General features: G+C 31.1%; 1 protein-coding gene across 2 annotated transcripts in view; it reads right to left on the bottom strand.

Moving 5' to 3' along the window:
- The window catches only part of RYR2 (ryanodine receptor 2), a 699155-nt gene that overhangs the window by 344591 nt on the left and 333038 nt on the right, over positions 1-21526 (bottom strand). For both annotated transcript variants that reach the window (XM_074262493.1, XM_074262494.1), the window contains 6 exons: positions 19527-19622; positions 10926-11044; positions 10261-10394; positions 8103-8344; positions 3388-3580; positions 534-750 (listed from right to left, as the gene is read on the bottom strand). In XM_074262493.1, the coding sequence (XP_074118594.1) occupies positions 534-750; positions 3388-3580; positions 8103-8344; positions 10261-10394; positions 10926-11044; positions 19527-19622 (1001 nt within the window). The remainder of the gene's footprint in view (positions 1-533; positions 751-3387; positions 3581-8102; positions 8345-10260; positions 10395-10925; positions 11045-19526; positions 19623-21526) is intronic.

Raw genomic sequence — 21526 nt, 5'->3', positions numbered from 1 at the left:
CAAGTTAATTTCAAAGACAATGTCTCTTCACTAGCGACTACTATACAATTTCAGGCTCCTTCATTTATGTTTGTCTGAGACACATGACATATTCTGCACTCCCTCAAGTTTTAGAGTTATTGCTATATGCTTTTAAAAGTTTCCACATAGCTATAATTAATAAGTAATTTTTAAAAAAAATTAACAATCTAATATGATTTTAATGTCTATAAGAAAAAAGATTCCAATTGGATACATGTTTATTTTATACATTAATTATAATTACTTTTTTGTTGAGGCAATTGGGCTAAGTGACTTGCCCAGGATCACACAGGAGGAAGTGTTAAATATCTGACTCCAGATTTGAACTCAGGTCCTCCTGATTTCAGGCTTAGTGCTCTATCCACTGTGCCATCTAGCTGCCCCTATTTTATACATTAAACTTTTAAAATATTGTTAATAGTAAATAAAAACACTAAGATAACTAGAAACAGAATTGTCCTAGAGAATCATTAGGTGAAACAAATGCAAAGTGTTAGGAGATTTTTCCATACTTGACTAGTATCCACAGGGATTGGTGTGAAGGCTGCTTGTGACAAAGAAACAGTAGGGCCCAACAGATCTCTCGAGTATGTTCGGTCTTGCTTGTATTCTCGACTATGTTCCACTTTCAACTTTTCTTTTGGCAGGACAGCTTCAAAGCAAGGAGCATAACCAGGTGGAGGAAGGAATTTGAACTCTCCATGTCGACCCCCAAGAAGAAAACGTACCCTGAAAACAAAAAATAGTGGAAAATTATAATTCTGATACAAATATTAAAACAGTTATTCATAGATAATAAGTTAAATACTAATATTTAATTGGTACTATCTAAAGTTACTATCTTTACAATCATTAAATAATAAATCAAATTTTCTCTAGTGATTAAGAATTGCCCTATAATACTCCTTAATACCTTCCTCAAAAGGCAAAGATGTCAGATTCAATAGATGAGAATGAATAGTGAAAATTCATTATTTCCACTGAATAAGCAATTTGAAACTCAAATATTTTTCTCCTAGAAGCAAAACTAGACAAAACAAAAAACCCAAAACACATGTATATACTAATAGGCAACAAGGAACAGAATAAGAAATCACAAAACCTGAATTGACATCCTACCACAGATATTTTCTGGATATACAATTATAGAGAAATAATTTAAACTATGAACCTCAGTTTTAGGATTGATAATCATAATAGTCCATAACATTGCCTGTGCTACTTACCTCACATTTGTTTTATGGAAAAAAATTAGAAAATATTTGTGAATATATTTTGCTAACTATACAGCACAAAAAAAATATAACGTATTAGTACTGATAGTAACCTATTTTGAGTTTATACAAGGATAGAATAATAAGTTAGGTAGGATACAAAGTAAATTAGATGTTTACTTACTGGCCATAATTTTAATGAAATGATGTTACTACCCCAATATCCATATGTATATATGAAAAACTAAGGAAATACTCATGGTTTGTAGAAATTCTTAAAACTAAAAAAATCTCCTAAAATCTTTTCAAAATATAACCATTATATCAAAAAATGGAGGCATACCTCTCAAATATTTCAATCTCCATTATTTTTAATCTTACACATAAAATATGGCAAGTTTTGTGCAAGGCTGTCTAAGGGAAGACACTGATTTTTGCCAAACACATTTAAAATACAGGAATATAATGATTTTAAATGTTTTTAAAACCTATTAGGTGAGCTTTAAGCTTAAAAGGAGATATTACTGAAAGGAAGAAAAATAGGTGTATGCCAAAGTTACATCTCAAATGAATCAATATATAGAGAGCATTATCTAATCCTTGAATACAACATTAAGCTTAATGTATCTATAAGAAAACAAATATAAACTATTTTAACAACTTCTAGCATGCTAATTCTATTTTTAATTGAGTGAAATGTAATTTAAATCAAAGATGAAAATTATAAGAAAAATAAAAATTTAAAGTCACTTTGTAGTAAGGCAGTCTAATAGAAGTCACAATTTCATATATATTGTAATTTGATTGACTGTTATCACTATTAAATACTGTATTCTTAAAATGAGGCAAAAAATTTGGAATGAACATACTAGAAGTTGTTAAAATAGTTTATATTTGTGTCCTTATAACAGAAAAAAGTTCTCATGACAGAGAAAGGAATTTAATTTTTCTTAGCTACTTTCTCTTCTTTTCAAATGGTGATACTTGGCTATAACTGATAAAATGCAAATAACCTCCCAAATATTAAAATTTTAATTTCATTCCTGAGGAAACTTATGATGAATCATTATTACTCAAAGTCTATAAAAGGCATCTATTGTATTTTACATTAGAATCTAGGTGGTGGAGTGGATAAATGCTGACTCTGGAGTCAAGAAGCACTAAGTTCAAATTTGGCCTCCAAAACTTATTAGCAGGGTAACCCTAGAGAAATGAGTTAGCATTCATTTATCTTAGTTTCCTCATCTAAAAAAAAAAAGATAATAAAAGCATCTATTCCTCAGGATTGTAAAGAAGAACAGATGAAGTAATAATTGGAAGGTACTTAATACAGTGCTGGGCACACGGTAAATGCCATATAAATGATAGATGTTATCATTACTGTAAAATCATTAAAATACCCATAATATGGCAATTGAGTATCATCTATTATATCAATTAAAAATAAATGATTACTTTAACTTTAATTTTTCTTTTAATATTACCAAAAATAGAAGGAAAGAAAGCCTTTTTTTTTTTTTTTTTTTTTTTTTTTTTTTTTTGGTGAAAGGATTCTTATGTTATTTTTGACACTGATATGTATAAATACCTAATATGTCAAGTGTAAAAAAGCACTGGATAACATCTAAAGATCATACCTTTGGAGCTAAAATGGAACTAAGAGACCATTAAGTACAACCATGGTGAATTAATCATTCATTGAAATGATTTTGACATGAACATCCACCAAAAAATGATACTTGTGCAATAATACGTACTCCTTAAAGCAAAGAATAGAAGTTAGGAGATAGAAGTTAGGAGTATAAGACTTGAGAACTAAAAGAAGACAGGTGACAAATTAAAGAAAGGTAATGAATTTATAATTAAAAGAAGGAAGCATACAAAGTATGTTACATTTTCAAGAAGAAGAAAAAGTTTTGAAGTATTTCTAAAACTAGGTTGACTGAGCTAATTTCTGCTCTGTTCATTTCTATGTAGTAGAGTAAGGTCAAAAACCACAATCACTTAATCTTTTTGTCTTTAAGGGAAAAGGAAAAATGCAGTTAAGCAACCACACAAAAGTGAGAGGAAACAGTTAGAAATGATAGGGAAATAACTGTAAGAGTTTACTTGAAATGAGAAACAAACAAAATGTACCACTAGAAATACTAACTTTATTCCTGCTGAGAAACTAACAACTGGAAAGAAGAGGCCATCAATGTTGAAATTCTCAAACATTCCTTGAACTGGTTGTCCATTGATTCGGAATGAAATGCTTGGGGCACTTAGATCTAAACAGCAGCTGATGACATCATCAGTTCTCAATAGGTGTTGGTTTGGAGAACTCACTGTTCGTGCTACACAACCTATTGAGAGAAAAATATTGATCAGAGATATACCTTCTGAAATTATCACTCCCAAAGATTTCAATAAGTAATGAAAATATATTTAAAATATTGGAATACATTGATTTTAAATGTTTAAAACTCCTATTTGTCAGATACTTCCTTTAAAATACACTGATATTACATTAAGATATAGTTGAATTTAGATTAAATCTAATAATTAGACTTAGTCATAGAAGATAGTTGATAACATATACTTCATTCCTCTTGATAGAGAAATGTTGAAAACAACAGATATAGAATGCATATACTGTTAAGCAGAGAAAATAAGGCAATTTTGCTTAACTATTTTCTTAAAAAGAAAGATCTAATGGTGATATAAAAAATAAGCATATTATTTTAAGGCATTAACAAAACTTTTGAAAACCATGACCATACGGTTCATGCTATGTAATATAACAAGGTAATATAACAAGGTCCTTCTGCAATTTCTGGTAATAAGCTGTCTTGAATAGAACCTAAGATAAAACATCTTTATGTCAATGGAGAACAGGATTGGCTACTATTATCTAGTGCATAAAGAAAGCAATTTCATTCTACATAATGTATTATAACAAAAATGAACAATTATGAAAACAATAGTATAAAGTGACATCAATGGATTTTATCAACTTTGACTTAATTATGTGAAAATAAATCTGCTCTCCCACATGATGTGAACTGCATTCTCTAGTCTAGCAGGGTACCATTTGGTGACACAAAAAGGAAATAAAGCTAAATTCCTTCTCTGCAGGGATGAGTAACCTCACAGTACTCATATGAGGAAAATATTTTTAAGTTACTAACCAAAAAAGTTAGTCACATTAAAAATTAGACTGTGGCAAATACAAGCTAATGATGCTATGACACCCAAAATCAGTCAAACAAACTAAAAAGGATGAAAAAATGGAATAAAATATAAAATACCCCATTGGAAAAACAGCTGACTTGGAAAATAGATCCAGGAGAGACAATTTAAAAATTCTTGATCTAGCTGAAGGCCAGGACCAAAAAAAGATGCTGAATAGCATTCTTCAAGAGATCATAAAGGAAAACTGCTCTGATATACTAGAAACATAGGGGGGAAATAGTCATTGAAAGAACTCATTGATCACCTTTGCAAAGATATTCTACAAGAAAAGGAACCCTAAGGGACACTGTTGCAAAACTCCAGAATTATATATCTCAAGGAAAAAATACTGCAAGTTGCCAGACAAATTAAAAAAAAAGTTAAAGAACAAATTAAAAACCTTCAATTAAATGCAAATTAGAAATTCTAAAACTCAAAGGAGAGATTAATAAAATTGTAACTAAAAAGAATTATTGAATTAATTAATAAAACTAAGAGTTTGTTTTATGAAAAAATCCCAACAAAATACATAAAACCTTTGACTGATTTGATTAGAAAAAAAAAAACCAAACAAATTATCAGCATCAAAAATTTAAAAAATGTGAACTTACCACCAATGAAAAAAAATTAAAACAATAATTAGGAGTTATTTTGCTGAACTGCATGGCATCAAATCTGACAATCTAATGTAAATGGATAAATATTTATAAAAATATAAATTGCCCAGATTAGCAGAAGAGGAAGTAAATTACTTAGAAAGTTCTATTTTAGAAAAAGAAACTGAAAAAATCATCAATGAACTTTCTAAGAAAAAATCCCTGGGGCCAAATCAATTTACAAGTGATTTTTACCAAACATTTAAAGAACAATTTATTCCAATGTTATGTAATTTTTTTTTTTAAATAAGCAAAGAAGGAGTCCTGTCAAATTTTTTTCTATGACACAAATATAGTATTGATATCTAAACCAAAAAAAGCCAAAACAGAGAAAGAAAATTACAGATAAATCTCCCTAATAAATATTGAAGCAAAAAATTTTAATAAAATATCAGCAAAGAGATTACACTAATTTATCACCAAGATAATATAGTATGAGCAAATGGGATTTATATCAGAAATGCAAGACTGGTTCAATATTAGGAAAACTATTGCTATAATCAACGATATTAATAAGCAATATCTATCTAAAACCAATAGCAAGCATTACTTATAATGGAGAAAAGCTGAATTCATTCCCAGTAAGATCAGGGATGAAACAAGAATGCCCATTATAACTACTATTATTCAAAATAATACTAGAAATGCAGGCTTTAGCAATAAAAAAGAAAAAGAAACCAAAGGAATTAGAATAGACAATGAGGAGTTAAACTATCACTTTTTGTAGATGATATGATGATATACTAAGAGAATCCTAGAAAATCATCTAAAAACCTAGTGGAAAACAACCAACAACTTTAGCAATATTGCAGGATAGAAAATAAACCCACACAAATAATCGACATTTCTGTATATTACTGACAATCCCCAGCAGCAAGTGATAGAAAGAGAAATTCCATTTAAAATAACTGTAGATAAAATAAAATATTTGGGTGTCTATCTACGAAGACAAACCCAGGAACTATATGTACACAATTACAAAACACTTGTCACACAAATAAAGTCATTTCTAAATGAGTGGAAAAATAACAATTGCTCATGGGTATGCTGAACAAATATAATGAAAATGACAATTCTGCCTAAATTGGTCTGTGTCCAATGCCATACAATCACAAACTGCCAAAAAATATTTTCTAGAACTAAAAAAAAAATTAATCTGGAAGAATAAAAGATCAAGAATATCAAGAGAATTAATGGGAAAAAAAAGGATGGTGGCTTAGCAGTACCAAACCTAAAACTATATTATAAAGTAGCAGTCATCAAAACCATATGGTACTGGCTAAGAAATATAGTTGTGGATCACTGTAATAGATTAGATACACATAACAGAATAATCAAGGCTAAAAGTAATTTAATATTTGATAAATCACCAAACTCTAGCTTCTGAGATGTGAATTCACTATTTCATAAAAATTGCTGAAAAAATTGAAAATAATATGTCAGAAACTCAGAATAGAACTACATTTCACACTCCATACCAAAAATAAGGTCAAAATGGGTATAAAATTAGGGTAAAAATTATGGTATCATAAGCAAATTAGGAGAGTGAAGGATAATTTACCAACAAGATCTTTGGAGAAGGGAGGGTTTTATGACCAAAGGAGAACTAGAGAACATTATGAAATACAAAATGAACAACTTTGATTACCTTAAAAATAAATCTTGAAGACAAGTTAGTCCCTAAAGCAAGCAGTGAGGAATACGGATATGATTATCTCTTTAAATTGACCTTAGCTCTCATTTTCCCCTTTTGGAATTTAACTTGCCAGTCAATGGCATAATAATAGAATCTTTTCCTCTTGATATGGAAAAGATCTAAATCTGCAAATTGTTTTGAGACAATCTGTGATACCAGCTCAAGATTTCAATATACTTTGGGGATTCAAATTTCTTCTCCCCAACTTTTGGTGGTCTGTGTAAAGATAGTACCAAAACTCCAATATATATGGGGTTCAGTGTTTCTACACTCCCATACCCCATTCTAATGACAAAAATTAATTTATAAATTTCATCTTCTATTAATTAACCTACAAGGTCTTGACAAAATAATAACAGAACTGAACCAGAATAACAGAATAACAGTAGGTCTATAGTAAGGAAAATAATGACAGAAAAGTATAAATGGAATAGTACCTTCAAAGTTCAAATTATTATAAAGCTTTAAAAGTCAAAATGATTTCATGATGGTGAAAAAGTAATAAATAATAGATAGAATTTATATTGCATTTTAAGGTTTATAAAGCCATTTTATAAATATTATTGCATCCAAAACAATTATTATCATCTTCTTTTTACAGATAAGGAAATTTAAGGAAAGTAGAGCTTAAGTAACTTATTTAGAGGCACAAAATCAACAAGTATGTGAGACAAGATTTTTAACTTATTTTTCTAACTGTAAGTCTACAGTATGCTCATTTCTTTTTCCTGTTTTTTCTCTTTCCTATGTTTTTTCCTTTTTGTTCTGATTTTTCTCTCCCAACATGATTCATAAAGCAATTTGTGTTAAAAATGAATTTTAAAAATTTATCTAAAAATAAAATAACAGTAGGCTGTTTAGCTGATGAAATTCACTATTAATTCAATTTCTATTAATCATCTTTGTTGTTCTGAAGTATCTTTATATTATTTCTGAATTTATTCTTAGATTATCTAGCCAGAAATTAGGCTATTTTCATACCTTTTTAAATTGGAAATCACAAAATTTGGGTACAGTCTCAAATTAAAACAAATTGGAATTATTTAAATACTAATGCACACACACATTATCCATATCCAATGTAACATATAAAATAAAATGTTTTAATTTTAGTATCTTTCTTTTGTCCTCCATCTCAACAGATTTTGGCTTTTACTAAAGTTAATACATTCTTCAAATATCAGATGTCTGAATACTATGTATAATGACAGGTAGAATGTGTGCATCTCATAAAGTTACAGAAATTAATTATAAGGGCCAAAAAGCTTGCTTTCAAACTTTGTGAAAGCACATGATATTTACCTGACCATAGATGAAGTCCATCGAATCCATAGGAGAACAAATCATCTCCAACACCATTTCCGCCCCATTCTTCACCACCCCCAGGATAGGGTGAATAACCTTCTGTTGAAGCCCAGCCTACACGGAGATGTGTTGCTTCAGCGGTCACAAAAGGTTCTGTGTGGTCTACCATGAGTTCATAGTACCATTTCCTATACTGAGCTGACCCTTCACTGATGCCAAGGAAAATATTAGGCCGCATGCTTTTAAGAGAAAAAAAAAAAATACTAGTTGAAAAAAAAATCTAAATATCTATTATCACTTTCAATTTACAGTACTTTTCTTGAATTATACTTTTCTGAAAAGAAATAAATCAAAGCCATATTTAATTTAACATTTGCTGATTTAGTATACAAGTATATTCATTCTTAACTGTGAAGATTATTCAATAAACACAATGTTTCTGGGTAAATTGTGCTTACACTTCCATTAAGTCACAATTCAAGAGTTTAATGTTGTTGGGATTTTTTTTTTTATATTAATTACCTTTCTATGTAAGTAATGACTCTATTTTAAAATTAACCCTCTGGGCAAAATATATATGCAAGACATTTTTCAGTTTAATCTGCATTACTAACATTTTTCCATCATTTCTTTACGCCTAATAAGGATAAATAAAGGATAAAAAATCTTTGATTTGTAGTGTCTGCTGATTTATGAGGTTTTAGTACTCATATAAAATTTCACAATTGGCTCTTAAGAGCAAGTTAGAATTGATTCTAGAATATCTCTGCCTATTTTGCATAATATATCTGAATTCATATGTTAGGAAACAACATAAATTAGTTCATGAAGGATAATCTTTTTAATTAAAAAAGAGAGAGTAATGCAAACCCAAACCAAAATTCTTTGAATGGAAGCAAAACATCAAATTTCTACTATTTTCTATTACTTCTGGATAACATATATAGTTTAGTAGTTTAGTAAATATTGAAGGTAATTATAATAGAAAAACTAACTTTTTCTTTTACTATAATGTAATTCTGGAATTTATTACTTTTCGCCAGTGATGATGCCATGTTTCATTCTCTCATAAAAATGAATACCATGAAATGCAAGTTTCTTGAGGAGAGACCTGTTTGCTTTTTAATTGTTATCCACTACACTTAGTATCTGGCATATGGTATGCACTTGATAATTGAGTTTGGCATATTAAAATTTAATCATATTTTCATTATCTTCTAGGAACACACTGAACCATCCCATTTTACTTGCTTCTTTGAACACAGAAAATTTTAACATATTTAATTTTCTTGACCATAAACTTATTACATTAAACTTCAGGTTTATTTAACTATTCAGATGACCTATGATAAAGATAAATCCTTGATTCAACTTTGAGCTGTTATAATATACTTTATTCTCAATTTGTCCATAGTATAACAGTGGAAGTCAGTAAATATAATTGCCTCTGAAGAATTAAAAATAGGGGCAGGTAGTTGGCACAGTGGCTAGAGCACCAGCCTTGAATTCAGGAGGACCAGAGTTCAAATCTGATCTCAGACACTTAACACTTCCTAGCTGTGTGACCCTGGGCAAGTCACTTAACCCCAGCCTCAGGAAAATACAAAAACAAAAAACAAACAAACAAACAAAAAGAATTAAAAATAAGTATTACACAGAAAACAATGGAGAGGTACATCATGGTTATAAAAGTACATGAAGGCTGCAATCAGTAAGATTTCATTCAAAAATTAGGAGTAAAAGATAACAAGGAATTTTATGATACAAACAAAAAGTGCTAGTTACATATAAAGAACAAGTGACAACAAATGAATAGTGACTGCTTTTTTATTTATTTATTTATTTTTACCATATAAAATGAAAATAAAGAAAGTCTCCAGCACATCTAGGTAGACATCCATGGTAAATGTATGGAAATATATGGACAAGAATTATGTAGTATAGATAAACATAAAGGGGTTATAATCTGCATCACTAGAATTATTAAGATCACAAATCCATTTCAGTCTTGGAATAAGGTGAATACTTTATGAATGGCATTCATGTAAAATAATACCTTAAAGCTACTCAATCAAAAAGTTAAAAGATTCAACTTCTAGAAAAGAGACTTACTAACTTTATATATCATTAAACTTTATTAAAAAAAAGAAAATACCTGCTCACGTGATTCACAAGACGTGTCTGTAGAAGTAGATCTCTTCCTGGTAGGAGGTTGTCACAGATTAGATGCTGATTAGAGCGGACAGCAACTCCATGGCAAACACAGAGAGAACACAAGACATCAAGAACCTATAAAAGAAAACAGCTTTCTTTTCATTTTATTTATTCTTTATTTTTCAAGTTCAATCAATATGAATCACATTAGAAAACAGCAAACATCCTTATAATTCCCTAAGATCCAAAACTTGAAGATTCCCAATAGTTTCCAAAAATGTCATCTATAAAAATTTAACTGCTATGTGAATGAACATTCATTACTCCCAAAAGTACTTATAAGACTACTGAAAGTAAATAATAAAATAATTCCTTATAAGGAAAAATTGGGGGCATGTTTAAGTTTCTTTTTTTTTTTTTTTAATGCCTCATTATTTGCTCCTAGAAAGTAGGAAACATTATATTCCCTCATTTTAACATAGTCTAAAAAGTACCATTTGATATGTCACTAATCTCAGTGGCATAATCCCAGTAATACTGCCCCCCAAAAAGACTCATTCTCCATTTTGCTATGTATGTATATATATACATATGTGTCTATATATATATATATATATATATATATATATATATATATATATATATATATATATATATATCCCTTACCTTGTGATTTCGTCCATGTTTGTCTAAAAGTGAGATAATGGATTTAATATGTCCTTCTTTAATAATATTCAGAGCTTCTGGACTTTCCACCAATACACAGTGTAAAACTTCAAGAATCCCTAAAGACAAAACAAAAGAAAAAAGGAAAAAAAAAACAGGGAATTTCAATCCATTCTTTTTATTCTCTATTCTTAAAAACAAGATAACCAAAAGAAAATGTCCCCAAGAACTATTCAATAGAATGAGAAATTAAACATATATTTTAGTAAAACTATTTTATATTTATTTCTTCCGATAAGCAAACCAACACTTCTTCAAGAGTTTATCAAGATTATCAAGAGTCATTCTCACCATGGGCTTTAGCTCTGATAGAATGTTCTTTATATTATATTTGTTCTCATTCAGAAATGTGTTTTATACTAATTGTCAGTATTTTATTGAGTGCTCTGATATCTCATTTTAGACCAAGTGCAGTTACTGAGAAATGAGCCTCAATGTGAAATTTAAAAAGAAACCTAATGAACAGCAACAATAATTGACATTTTATAAGTGTGTATTTGTGTGTATATATATATTATATAAACATGTATTATTAATGTTATAGATAATATTTAAACATATATATACTCTACATTATACTACACTACTATACACTACACTATACTATGCTACGCTACGCTATGCTATGCTATGCTATTCTCTACTATACTATACTATACTGTACCATACTATTCAATGGAAGCAGCTCAGTGGCTAAGGAACTGAACAGAACATTGGGCCTAAGGTGAGAAAACTTGAATTCAAATCAGGTCTTAGTCCTTTCCTAACTGTGTGATCCTGGGCAAGTCACCAAACTTTTGCCTTAATCCACTGGAGAAGGAATTGGCAAGCCATATCTCAATCTTTGCCACTGACAGCAATGTGATTAGTACTGGCGTGTTATATTTGACAGTAATGGAGAGTCAGGGATAAGTAAATGACCAAACTATTATACTGTGCTATATTTTACTATACAAAGAATCATAGACAATGAATTAATAGCAATACTGACAATATATGCAACAAATGGTACTGCAAATAAATTCTTAAAGGAAAGTTAGATGAGAAGCATAAGTGTAACGTGCTCTCCTGGCAGTTACAATTACTAGTCTGTCCTAGACCCACCAGAGTACCTTTGACCACTGTCCTTTGCAGTGTGAATTCTACCCGGCTCGCCTCCTCTGAGGCCTTCTAAGGTCTCTGGCCACAATCTCTTGAATCTATAGCTTAATAACCGCTAGCGCACTCAAGAACAACCACGTGTAATCTTAAAAGCCTTTATTATACCTACTCACATAATGCCCTAACTGATGCCCTGACTTGTTGGTTCCCAAGTGAACACCTGGTCAGAAGACCCATGTGTTCACTACCAAAACCCTTACCTCTTTTGGCTACCCATCTTGGCTTGGCCACCCAGGCTGGGGAGCCAGGGTGAACAGCACGAGGTTAAAGAGGGCAGTTGCTGCCTGCAGTGGGCTTACATAGGGCCTGTGAGGTCACACACACAGCCAATCAGCGAGAGAGTCACCCATTACAAAACTATCTCAATATGGCCAGGATCCCGCCCAAGGGCAGTCCTAATATCCACAGAAATTACTTCTGGGCCTCAATCTCCAGATGCGCTGTGGCACCGCCCATTTAAAGGGCCGTTACAATTCCCTTCTCTTGTTTTGCGGGAACCGCACATCTCACCAAGCTAAACTTTTAGCACCAGCTATAGTTCACTTGATCCATGAGATGACAGAGTGTTATGCCCAAGGAAGAACAAAGCAGCAGATCAAGTATGACAATAAGAACCAGGCTCAACAGTGGCCCAAGTGTTCAACCCATTCATCAAAGTCATACTCGAGATAATAAGCCAAAGAGGTTGGATGCCAAGGAGGTAGGATGTCAACACTGAAGTGGGAAGTCAACAAGGTAAAACATCACAATTCTAGTTAACAAATATCAGTAGGTAGGTTGTCACAATTCTAGTTACATTTATCACAGTTCTAGACCAATTCTAGTTTCTGTTGCACTTTTCACACTCCTAGAACAATTCTAGCTTATCACAATTCTCAATTGCACTTGTCACAATCCTAGAACAATTCTAGTTTATCACAATTCTCAATTGCACTTTTCACAATTCTAGAACAATTCTAGTTTCACAGGTGCACATAAGCAAAGTCATGTCCAGTAACATTGTCTCAATAACAATGGCAGGTGGGTGTGTTGGGATGGCGCGACCTCCTGTGGTCTAAAACAAAAGAAAGCGGGAGATGTAAAGGGCTAGAACTGATCAATGCACTTGGTTGATGAAGCACGTGAGACTAATTGCCAATTGGACGGTTCCCTATTAACTTGTTTAAGGTTGACCCTCCCCAGCTGTTCTGTGCTGACTTGATGGGTGAGACAAAGAGAGGGAAGTGACTTGTGTGGGAGGAGCAAGAGAAACTTGGGTGGTGGAACTCACGCTCACTTGCACTCGTGACCTGGCGTTGGAGGACGACGGTAAAGATCTAGAATAAAGACATTTAGTGATCCTGACTCCTGCTGATTTCTGGAAAGATAGAGTTCCAGCACATAAGTAAATAGAAAATATATGGGAGTTGTATATGGGAGACAGGATGGGAATAAATGGCAAGGGAGACTTTAATTTAGCCTTCTCAAGACTATCTAACTTTTAAATAAATAAGACGTTTAGGACTTAAATAAAATTTTATTTAACTTGGATAATATAGGCCTGTGGAGATTACTGAATGGGAATATAAAGAAATATATCTATTTCTCAGCTATGCATGGAACCTTCTCAAAAACTGTTCATCTATTAGGGCACAAGAACCTTACAAAATGCATTATAGCAAAAATATTAAACATTTTTTCTGATCATAATGCAATAAAACTATGTATAATAAAAGGTCTTTGACAAATAGATTAAAAATTAATTGGACATTGAATAAAAATAATTTTATTTTTATTCTTTTTCTTTCTTTCTTTTTTTTTTCTTTTTTCTTTTTGCTGAGGTAATTGGAGTTGTGACTTGCCAATGGTCATCCAGCTAGGAAATGTTAAGTGTTTGAGGCCAGATTTGAACTCAGCTGCTCCAAAAAAATTTTATTAAAGATAATGATAACAATGACACAACACCAAAATTTTTGAGATTCAGCCAAAATAATACTTAGAAGGAAACTGATATGTGTAAATGGTTATATCAATAAAAGAGAGAAAAAGGAAGAGCAACATATTGTGTATGCAACTAAAAAACAAACACCCTTGCAAATAAATACCAAAATAAAAATCATGGTAATAAAACTGAAAGTTTAGAAGAAAATATCAAGCTATTGAATAAAAATAGGAGCTTTTTTTTTGTGGGGAGGATAAATAAGCCATTGGGTAATTTGATTTTAAAAATAGCAAACCAAATCAAACTACCAGTATCAAAATTGAAAGAGGTGAATGTATAAACAAACATAAAATTAAGGTAATTATTAGTATCCATTTTGCCCAATTATTTGCCAAAATTTTTAATCATATAAATGATCATCATAAATGATATAGATCAGTATTTACAAAAATATAAATTAACAAAAGAGAATTAATCAAACAGGAAAAATAATATATAAAAGGAATAAGATGGGGGCCACACATAAATGGCCCTTGAATATTTAATGAGTATTGGCAAAGGAATTACATGAGGGACTTTTTGTCAGACAGAGTGTTTGCTTGTGCATGTTAGGTCAATTCAAATATAATTCATGACAGTTTAATGAAATAGATAAGTATTTCCAAAAATATAAATTGTCCAGATTAACAAAAAAGGAAATAAAATAGTTGAATACTCCTACTTTTTAAAAAAATGAAATAATGCATAAATGAACTCCTTACCCAAAAAACCCAGAACCAGTTATATTTACAAGTTAATTATAGCAAATATTTAAAGAATACTAATTCCAGTATTACATAAACCATTTGAAAAAAAAACAGATAACGAAGTTCTGTTAAATTTCTTTTATGACACAAATTTGGTCTTGATACTTGATTCAAGGAGAGTAAAAACAGAAGGTGGAAACTATGCATGAATTTCCTTAATGTATATTGATGCAAAATTTTTAATGAAATATTAAGAAAGAGATTGTAATAATATTGTAAAAGCCATATGCTATGAAGAAGTGGGATTAATATCAGGAATACTGGACTGGTTTTATATTAGAAAACTAAGCAAATGTATCATGTAACAAAAAAATCAGCAAAAATCATATTACTATTTCAATAGATACAGAAAAGAATTTTAACAAAATTCAATACTGATTTCTATTAAAATCACACACTAGAAAGCACGAGAATAAATAGTTGCTTTTTCTTAGAAGAATAAGTAATACTGATTTAAACAAAAGAGCTACAATTGCTTTTAATGGGGATAAACCAGAAGATTTTCTAATAAAATTAAGGATGAAGCAAGAATGTCTATAATCACCATTAATATTCAATATTGTACTAGAAATGCTTGATATAGCAATAAGACAAGAAGAGGAAATTGAAGGAATAAGGTTAAGTAATAAGAAAAGGATATATTTTTTTCAGAAGATATGATGGTTTATTAGTGTGTCAATTAAAAGAAGTAATAAAAATAATTAAAAACTTCAATAAAGCTGAAGGATATAAATCTTATATATAAATCTTCAGCATTGCTATTTGTTAACTAATAAAACCCTGCAGAAAAAATAGAAAGAGAAATTATATTTAAAATAACTACAAAGATTATGAAATACTTGGGGGTCTACTCATCAGAACACCCACAGAAACTATAAGAACACAATTAAAATATACTCTCCATATAAATGGAGAACTATATAATTGGAGTAATGCTAATTGATGTAGGTAGGTCAAGTTAATATAATAAAAATGGCAATATTACCTAAATTAATTTAGTGATTCAGTGTAATGCTAATCAAACTACCAAAGAATTGCTTTATAAAGATAGAAAAAAAAGTAAAATGCACCTAGAGAAACAAAAGGTTAAGAATATCAAAATAATTAATAAAAAAGAAAAGAAAAGAAAGGTAACCTAACAGGACCAGATATCAAACTACTGAAAAACTATAATCATCAAAACAATTTGGTATTGAATAAGGAATAGTAAAGTTGATCACTAAAATAGATTAGATACAATAAGAAGGAAATGAACACAGTTTTTGATAAATCTAAGTATCCCAGCATTTAGGCCAAGAACTCACTATTTCATTAAAATTGCTGAGAAACTTTAAAAGTAGCCTAGTAGAAATTAGATATAAATCAACTTCTCACACTGTGAATCAAGTTAAGTTCAAAATGTGGTCATGATTTAGACATAGTGATATTATAAGTTAATAAGTTGATAATGGAAAAAACTATCTTTCAGATCTAAGGATATAGGAAGAGTTTATGACCAAAACTCAGAAATAAATGCAAAGTGAAATGGATAATTTGGGTAAAATGGAAAATTTAAAAGTTTTTGTACAAATAATACCAATGCAGCTAAAATTAGAAGAAAAGTAGGAAACTGGGAGAGAGGGAGGTCTGAAGGGAGGAAGAGAGATGGGAATCTTTGTAACAAACCACATAACCTAGAGATTTTAAAAAGAGAATTTCCTTCCCTCTTCTCTATTTGTAGTTGACTATAACCTCCTACTGTGGATGCCTTTGAACAAATGAAATACTTTAATAAATGTTGATAAGTATATACTATATAATATATATATATATACTATACTATATATCTATATTATATATATACTATATATGTAAAATTGGAAAAGTAAACTAGTATTGAAGTTTAAAAAACAACAGCAACAACAACAAAGTTGCCTGAGATGAGAGGTGATTTGTGGTGATAACACACTTGGTACATGTCAAAAGCCCAACTAACCCAGGTCTTCCTAATTCTTAAGGTTTTATTTCAGGGAACAATTACTGTTTAATTCCCCACATTCAATCTAGTCTATTTTCTAATTATTCTCATCCTCTGGACCTAGTTCAGCATCCATTTAGAATAGTCTAAATTATTTATATTGATGTCATTCAATCAATATGACATATTAGAACAGAAAAATTGACTTTTTCATGCATTTAATTTTAAATGGACTTTTTTATGCGGAAATCTTGAGTTATTGTTGATCTAATTTAGGAGACCTTATGGCATTCTAAATTGTGACATAATTAGAACAATGTTATACACAAACAGAAGCATATGAGGTACTGTACCACTTACAGAGTGTTAGGTATTTGTACTTTTTCTGGGTGTAAGGAATGTTAAAGGCATCTCAGCTAAGTCTTTGGTATAACTTTCTGCTGAGAACATGAGAACATACTTTAAATTATCTCATGGAATACTAGGAAAATACAAAGAAGTTGGAAGGTCATCCTTTCTTGTGTATTAATCAGTGAGTATCCATTATTGTAGGCAAGTGTTTATCCTGGAAACCTGGCCAGTTCCTTGAGGAAAAAAAAAAACTCCTCCTAAAGGAATGAACAAATATTCTTCTTGGTGGGACTCTTGTGATGAAGCATCCTATACCTGGGATGCTACTACATCTAAAGAGTCACATATCAAATGAGAATACTTTGTGTAGTGCCTTCTTCGTTCTCAGCTGATAAAAACCTCTTAGTGGAAAGGGACTTTGAAAATTTAGCTAGGAAGAAATGTACAACTTGCCTACCAATGCTTCTCACTTGACACTATGAATAATTGTTACCATGATTTCTCCCAGCCAAGGAATTCGGATGTTTTTCTTATAGTGGTGATAATATATGTTGTATGTCATTATAGTGGCCACTGTGTTTATTGGTTGTATATTAATTACTTTTGTGCTATAAGTTTCCTTTTCCTTTATGCCTTATTTAAAGGTTCTGAATAGTAATAAACTTGTACCCACCCTCTTCAACCTGCCTGTTGAAATGTGAATTCCAAACTTAGATTAATCTTACACTGAGACATTCAACTGGAGGCTAAGCATGACTATGCTTAGTAGGCATTTCAATCAAGTACACAGAAACTTGAGGTGAACTTGCTTTCAGATATACATAATGAAAGGACACTCTCCACCTAATGTCAGAACAAGAGCAGATATTATCTATGTCCTATCAGATTTGATGACTAAAAGGTTCATACTGTATGATACTTAAGTTTTTAAACTGATTGTGGGCATGGAACTCTGTGGACATACTAAAGAGACTAAAATATATCTTTAATGAATTTTCCATCTCTAAATCCCATGATTCCATATTACTGAGAAATTTTATTCTTGACCTCCATGCTAACATTACTGAATTTAAATATAGTAATCACATCTTTTTATTTGATAGCAAAGATTTTTAATACCACTGTAGTTATGTGTTTTATAATTAAAGCTAACAATGCAACATGAGGGAGAAGTGCAATTTTTCAAATAAAAATATCCATTTATACTTATAGATTAGGAGGGAAACTATTCCTCATAGTCTTCCAAAGAAATTTTATTACAAAATATTTGAAACAAATAATTTTTAATTTATTGCCATTCAGTTGGTTTCACTCTGGCAAGGGTAGAAAGAAAAAAAATGGGAAAAAATCTTAAACCCTAAAATAATATCCAAATGATTAATTTCAAGTTTGAGGCATTTTACAATTGTGTATGTGTAAATGGTTTCTAATTCTCCAGGTACTTAACTAATTATGTTATGCACATAAATATTTACTTAATACTTATACATCTCTATAGAGCCTCAAATTAATAATCATGAAATATTGAACCAGAGCAATATATTAATATTTCTTATAAATATTTTATTTAATCTAATACTGTTCACTGCAGACAAAATGTGAAAAGAAATTGAAATGCAATAGCATCCTTTTTCAGAATCTTACACAAAGTCAGAATGCTATTTTTCCTTTAAGTCAGTCAAATGACTGTAGGCCTAGATGGCATTCTTGGTTTGAAAGAAAAAACCCAACAAATTAAAGAACTCATTTTATGTATCTATACCCAGGCTACTCTACAAAAACCTATAAAAATTCCTTCTTAAGTTGAAATTTCATTTACAAATTAGTCCCCTTATTTTCAAATGCATTTTAGAAGCTGGTAGATTATGGAAAAGGGCTGAGATTACATGCTTGTATGTATGTGTGTGTGTGTGTGTGTGTGTGTGTGTGTGTGTGTGTGTGTGTGTGCGCGCGCGCTCCCGAGTGTGTGTATGTGTGTATGAGACAGACAGAGACAAAGACAGAGAGAGAGGAAGAGAGGAAGAAGGAAGGGAGGGACACAGCTGAAGGAAGGAAGGCAAAGAGGAAGAGAGGGAGAGAGGAAAAGAGGGAGGAAGGAAGGCAGAGAAGGAAAAAAAAGAAAGAGAGCAAAAAGGAAGAAGGGAGGGAGAAAGGGAAGAAGAGACAAGGGGAGGAAAAGAGAAAAGGAAAAATGGAGGAAGGGAAAGAAGGAAAGATTAATTCATTAAAAGAAATTATAAATACACATATAAATACAGCATATATGAATGTAAGGATTTATTTTTGTGTTTTAAAGTACAGAAAGAAGGATAATATAGAAGTAAAAAGACAAATAGAAAATATACCTGAGGATGCCTCCAGTCTTTCCAATCTGCTGATGAGCCAATCCAAGGAGCCAGAAAATTGAGCACAATTTTTGCGATTTCCTCTAATGAGAGCCGCTACAAAATAAAACAAAGTTTATATTTATATCTTTACTTACCATATCTCAAAACATTTGTAACAAATGAGAACAATGTGTTTTCTCAAGTTTATTACAATATCATAAAAATTAGATTAAATAAAAAAGGCATGCAAGCAGAAAGCTTAAAACCTTCCTGTTCTTAAGGGTCAAATATATGGAATGAAACATATTCATATTTCTTTCTCAGAAAAATTAACTTAAATTTCACTATTTAAGACAGAGAGACAATATAACATAACAAAGAAAATGAGATAATAGATAATAATAGATAAAGGATATAGATTCAAATCACAGAACTGCCACTAAACTGCCTGACTATCTATGTAACTTTGGACAATGCATTTAACTGGTCTAGATGATCTGATATGTAAAAATAAAAGAACTGGAAAGGAAGACTTCTGCAGTCCCTTTCTAATCCTGTGAACACTGGATTGGAAGTCAGAGAGCCTAAGCCTCCATTTCTTCAGACGTAAAATCAAGTAACTGAAGAAAATCTCAAAGAGAGGGAACACATATATGCATTCATACATATATATATATATATATATTTACACACACACACACATATATATATATATATGGAGAGAGAAAGAGAAAGGCAGAGAAATAGATACAGAGACAGAGACAGAGACATAGAGACAATGATAGAGACACAGAGACAGAAACAGAGAGAGAAAGAAGCAGACAGACAGAGGCAAAGAAAGAAGTTAGGAAACTAGTGTGGATCTATTTTTTTTTTTTTTGTGACAAAACATTCAGTATTAGAAAATATGAATCTGGATTTTGCTTTCACCAATATAGCAATTCCTTCCAACAAGCAGATCACTACCTATCAATGTCTGATGATTCTATGATTTTTGTTATCTTCCCATAGGGTCAGCACAGGGTAGTCATGGGATATCTACTCAAAATGCAGGGGACCCTTCCTTTAATTCTCTTGATATTATTCTCTTGATATTATGTGGATACTAAGTGATCCTATTACATGTTTATTGATTAATTCACTCACCAGATGATCTCTATGTTCTTTTTATACTCATACATTTCTTTGATTCTTTTTCAAAACTCCTAGTAGCCTACCCTATCTACTATTGACTCCTGAGTGCTTTTCACTGAAGTCTTTTGTAGACTTTAGTATTCTATGACACCATAAAGCTATATAACAACACCAGTTAAATGTTAGTGTTTAAAACAATGGAAATTTATTTTAGTGACAAGTTTGGCATAATTAAAGGAGCTTTGTAATTCCCAAAGGCAATCCAGATGTTCTCTACTAAATCTTGGTCCCAATTTAACTACTATGTACATTGTCAGTATAAGGTAGATAATTCATACACATATACACAGATATATACATACATGGACACACACACATACAAAAATCTCTACATTAAACACTCTTAAGGCAGTGGAGTAAATAGAACAAAACAACTGAGGTCTGCTACAACCACTCCAGCAAAGATAAGAAAGGACACCAAATGAAAAGTGATAGGGAAATCCGAGCCAAAATCCTAGTAACTACATTTTGCCACCTCAGATCCTCACAAAGAGAAAGTCAAAGACTTTAGGCACTAGGTAATGGATCTAGTTAAAGAAGGTAGAGAAGTTAGAGAAGTCAGAGAAGCACTGGAGTATAATACAAATGTCTTCTAGCACAGATGGGGGCAGCAAGAAAAAACTAGAATCAGATACTATATACTAGGGCAGAGATGAGGGAGCTAAGTTCAGGGACTAAATTTACAACCTAAATTCTATAATTATATGGCTATGCTAAAAAATAGGGCTTAGATAGAAGCCTGGGAGGTTCAGATTATAAGGGCAAGGAATAGAGCATGCCCAAGATCAGGATATTACAGTCAACATCACTATTCCATGTCAACC

Source organism: Sminthopsis crassicaudata, chromosome 4 (assembly GCF_048593235.1).
Source record: "Sminthopsis crassicaudata isolate SCR6 chromosome 4, ASM4859323v1, whole genome shotgun sequence".
NCBI classification, from domain to species: domain Eukaryota; kingdom Metazoa; phylum Chordata; class Mammalia; order Dasyuromorphia; family Dasyuridae; genus Sminthopsis; species Sminthopsis crassicaudata.
The sequence above is the reverse complement of the archived record's forward strand: the minus strand, read 5'-3'. Positions and strand labels throughout refer to the sequence as shown.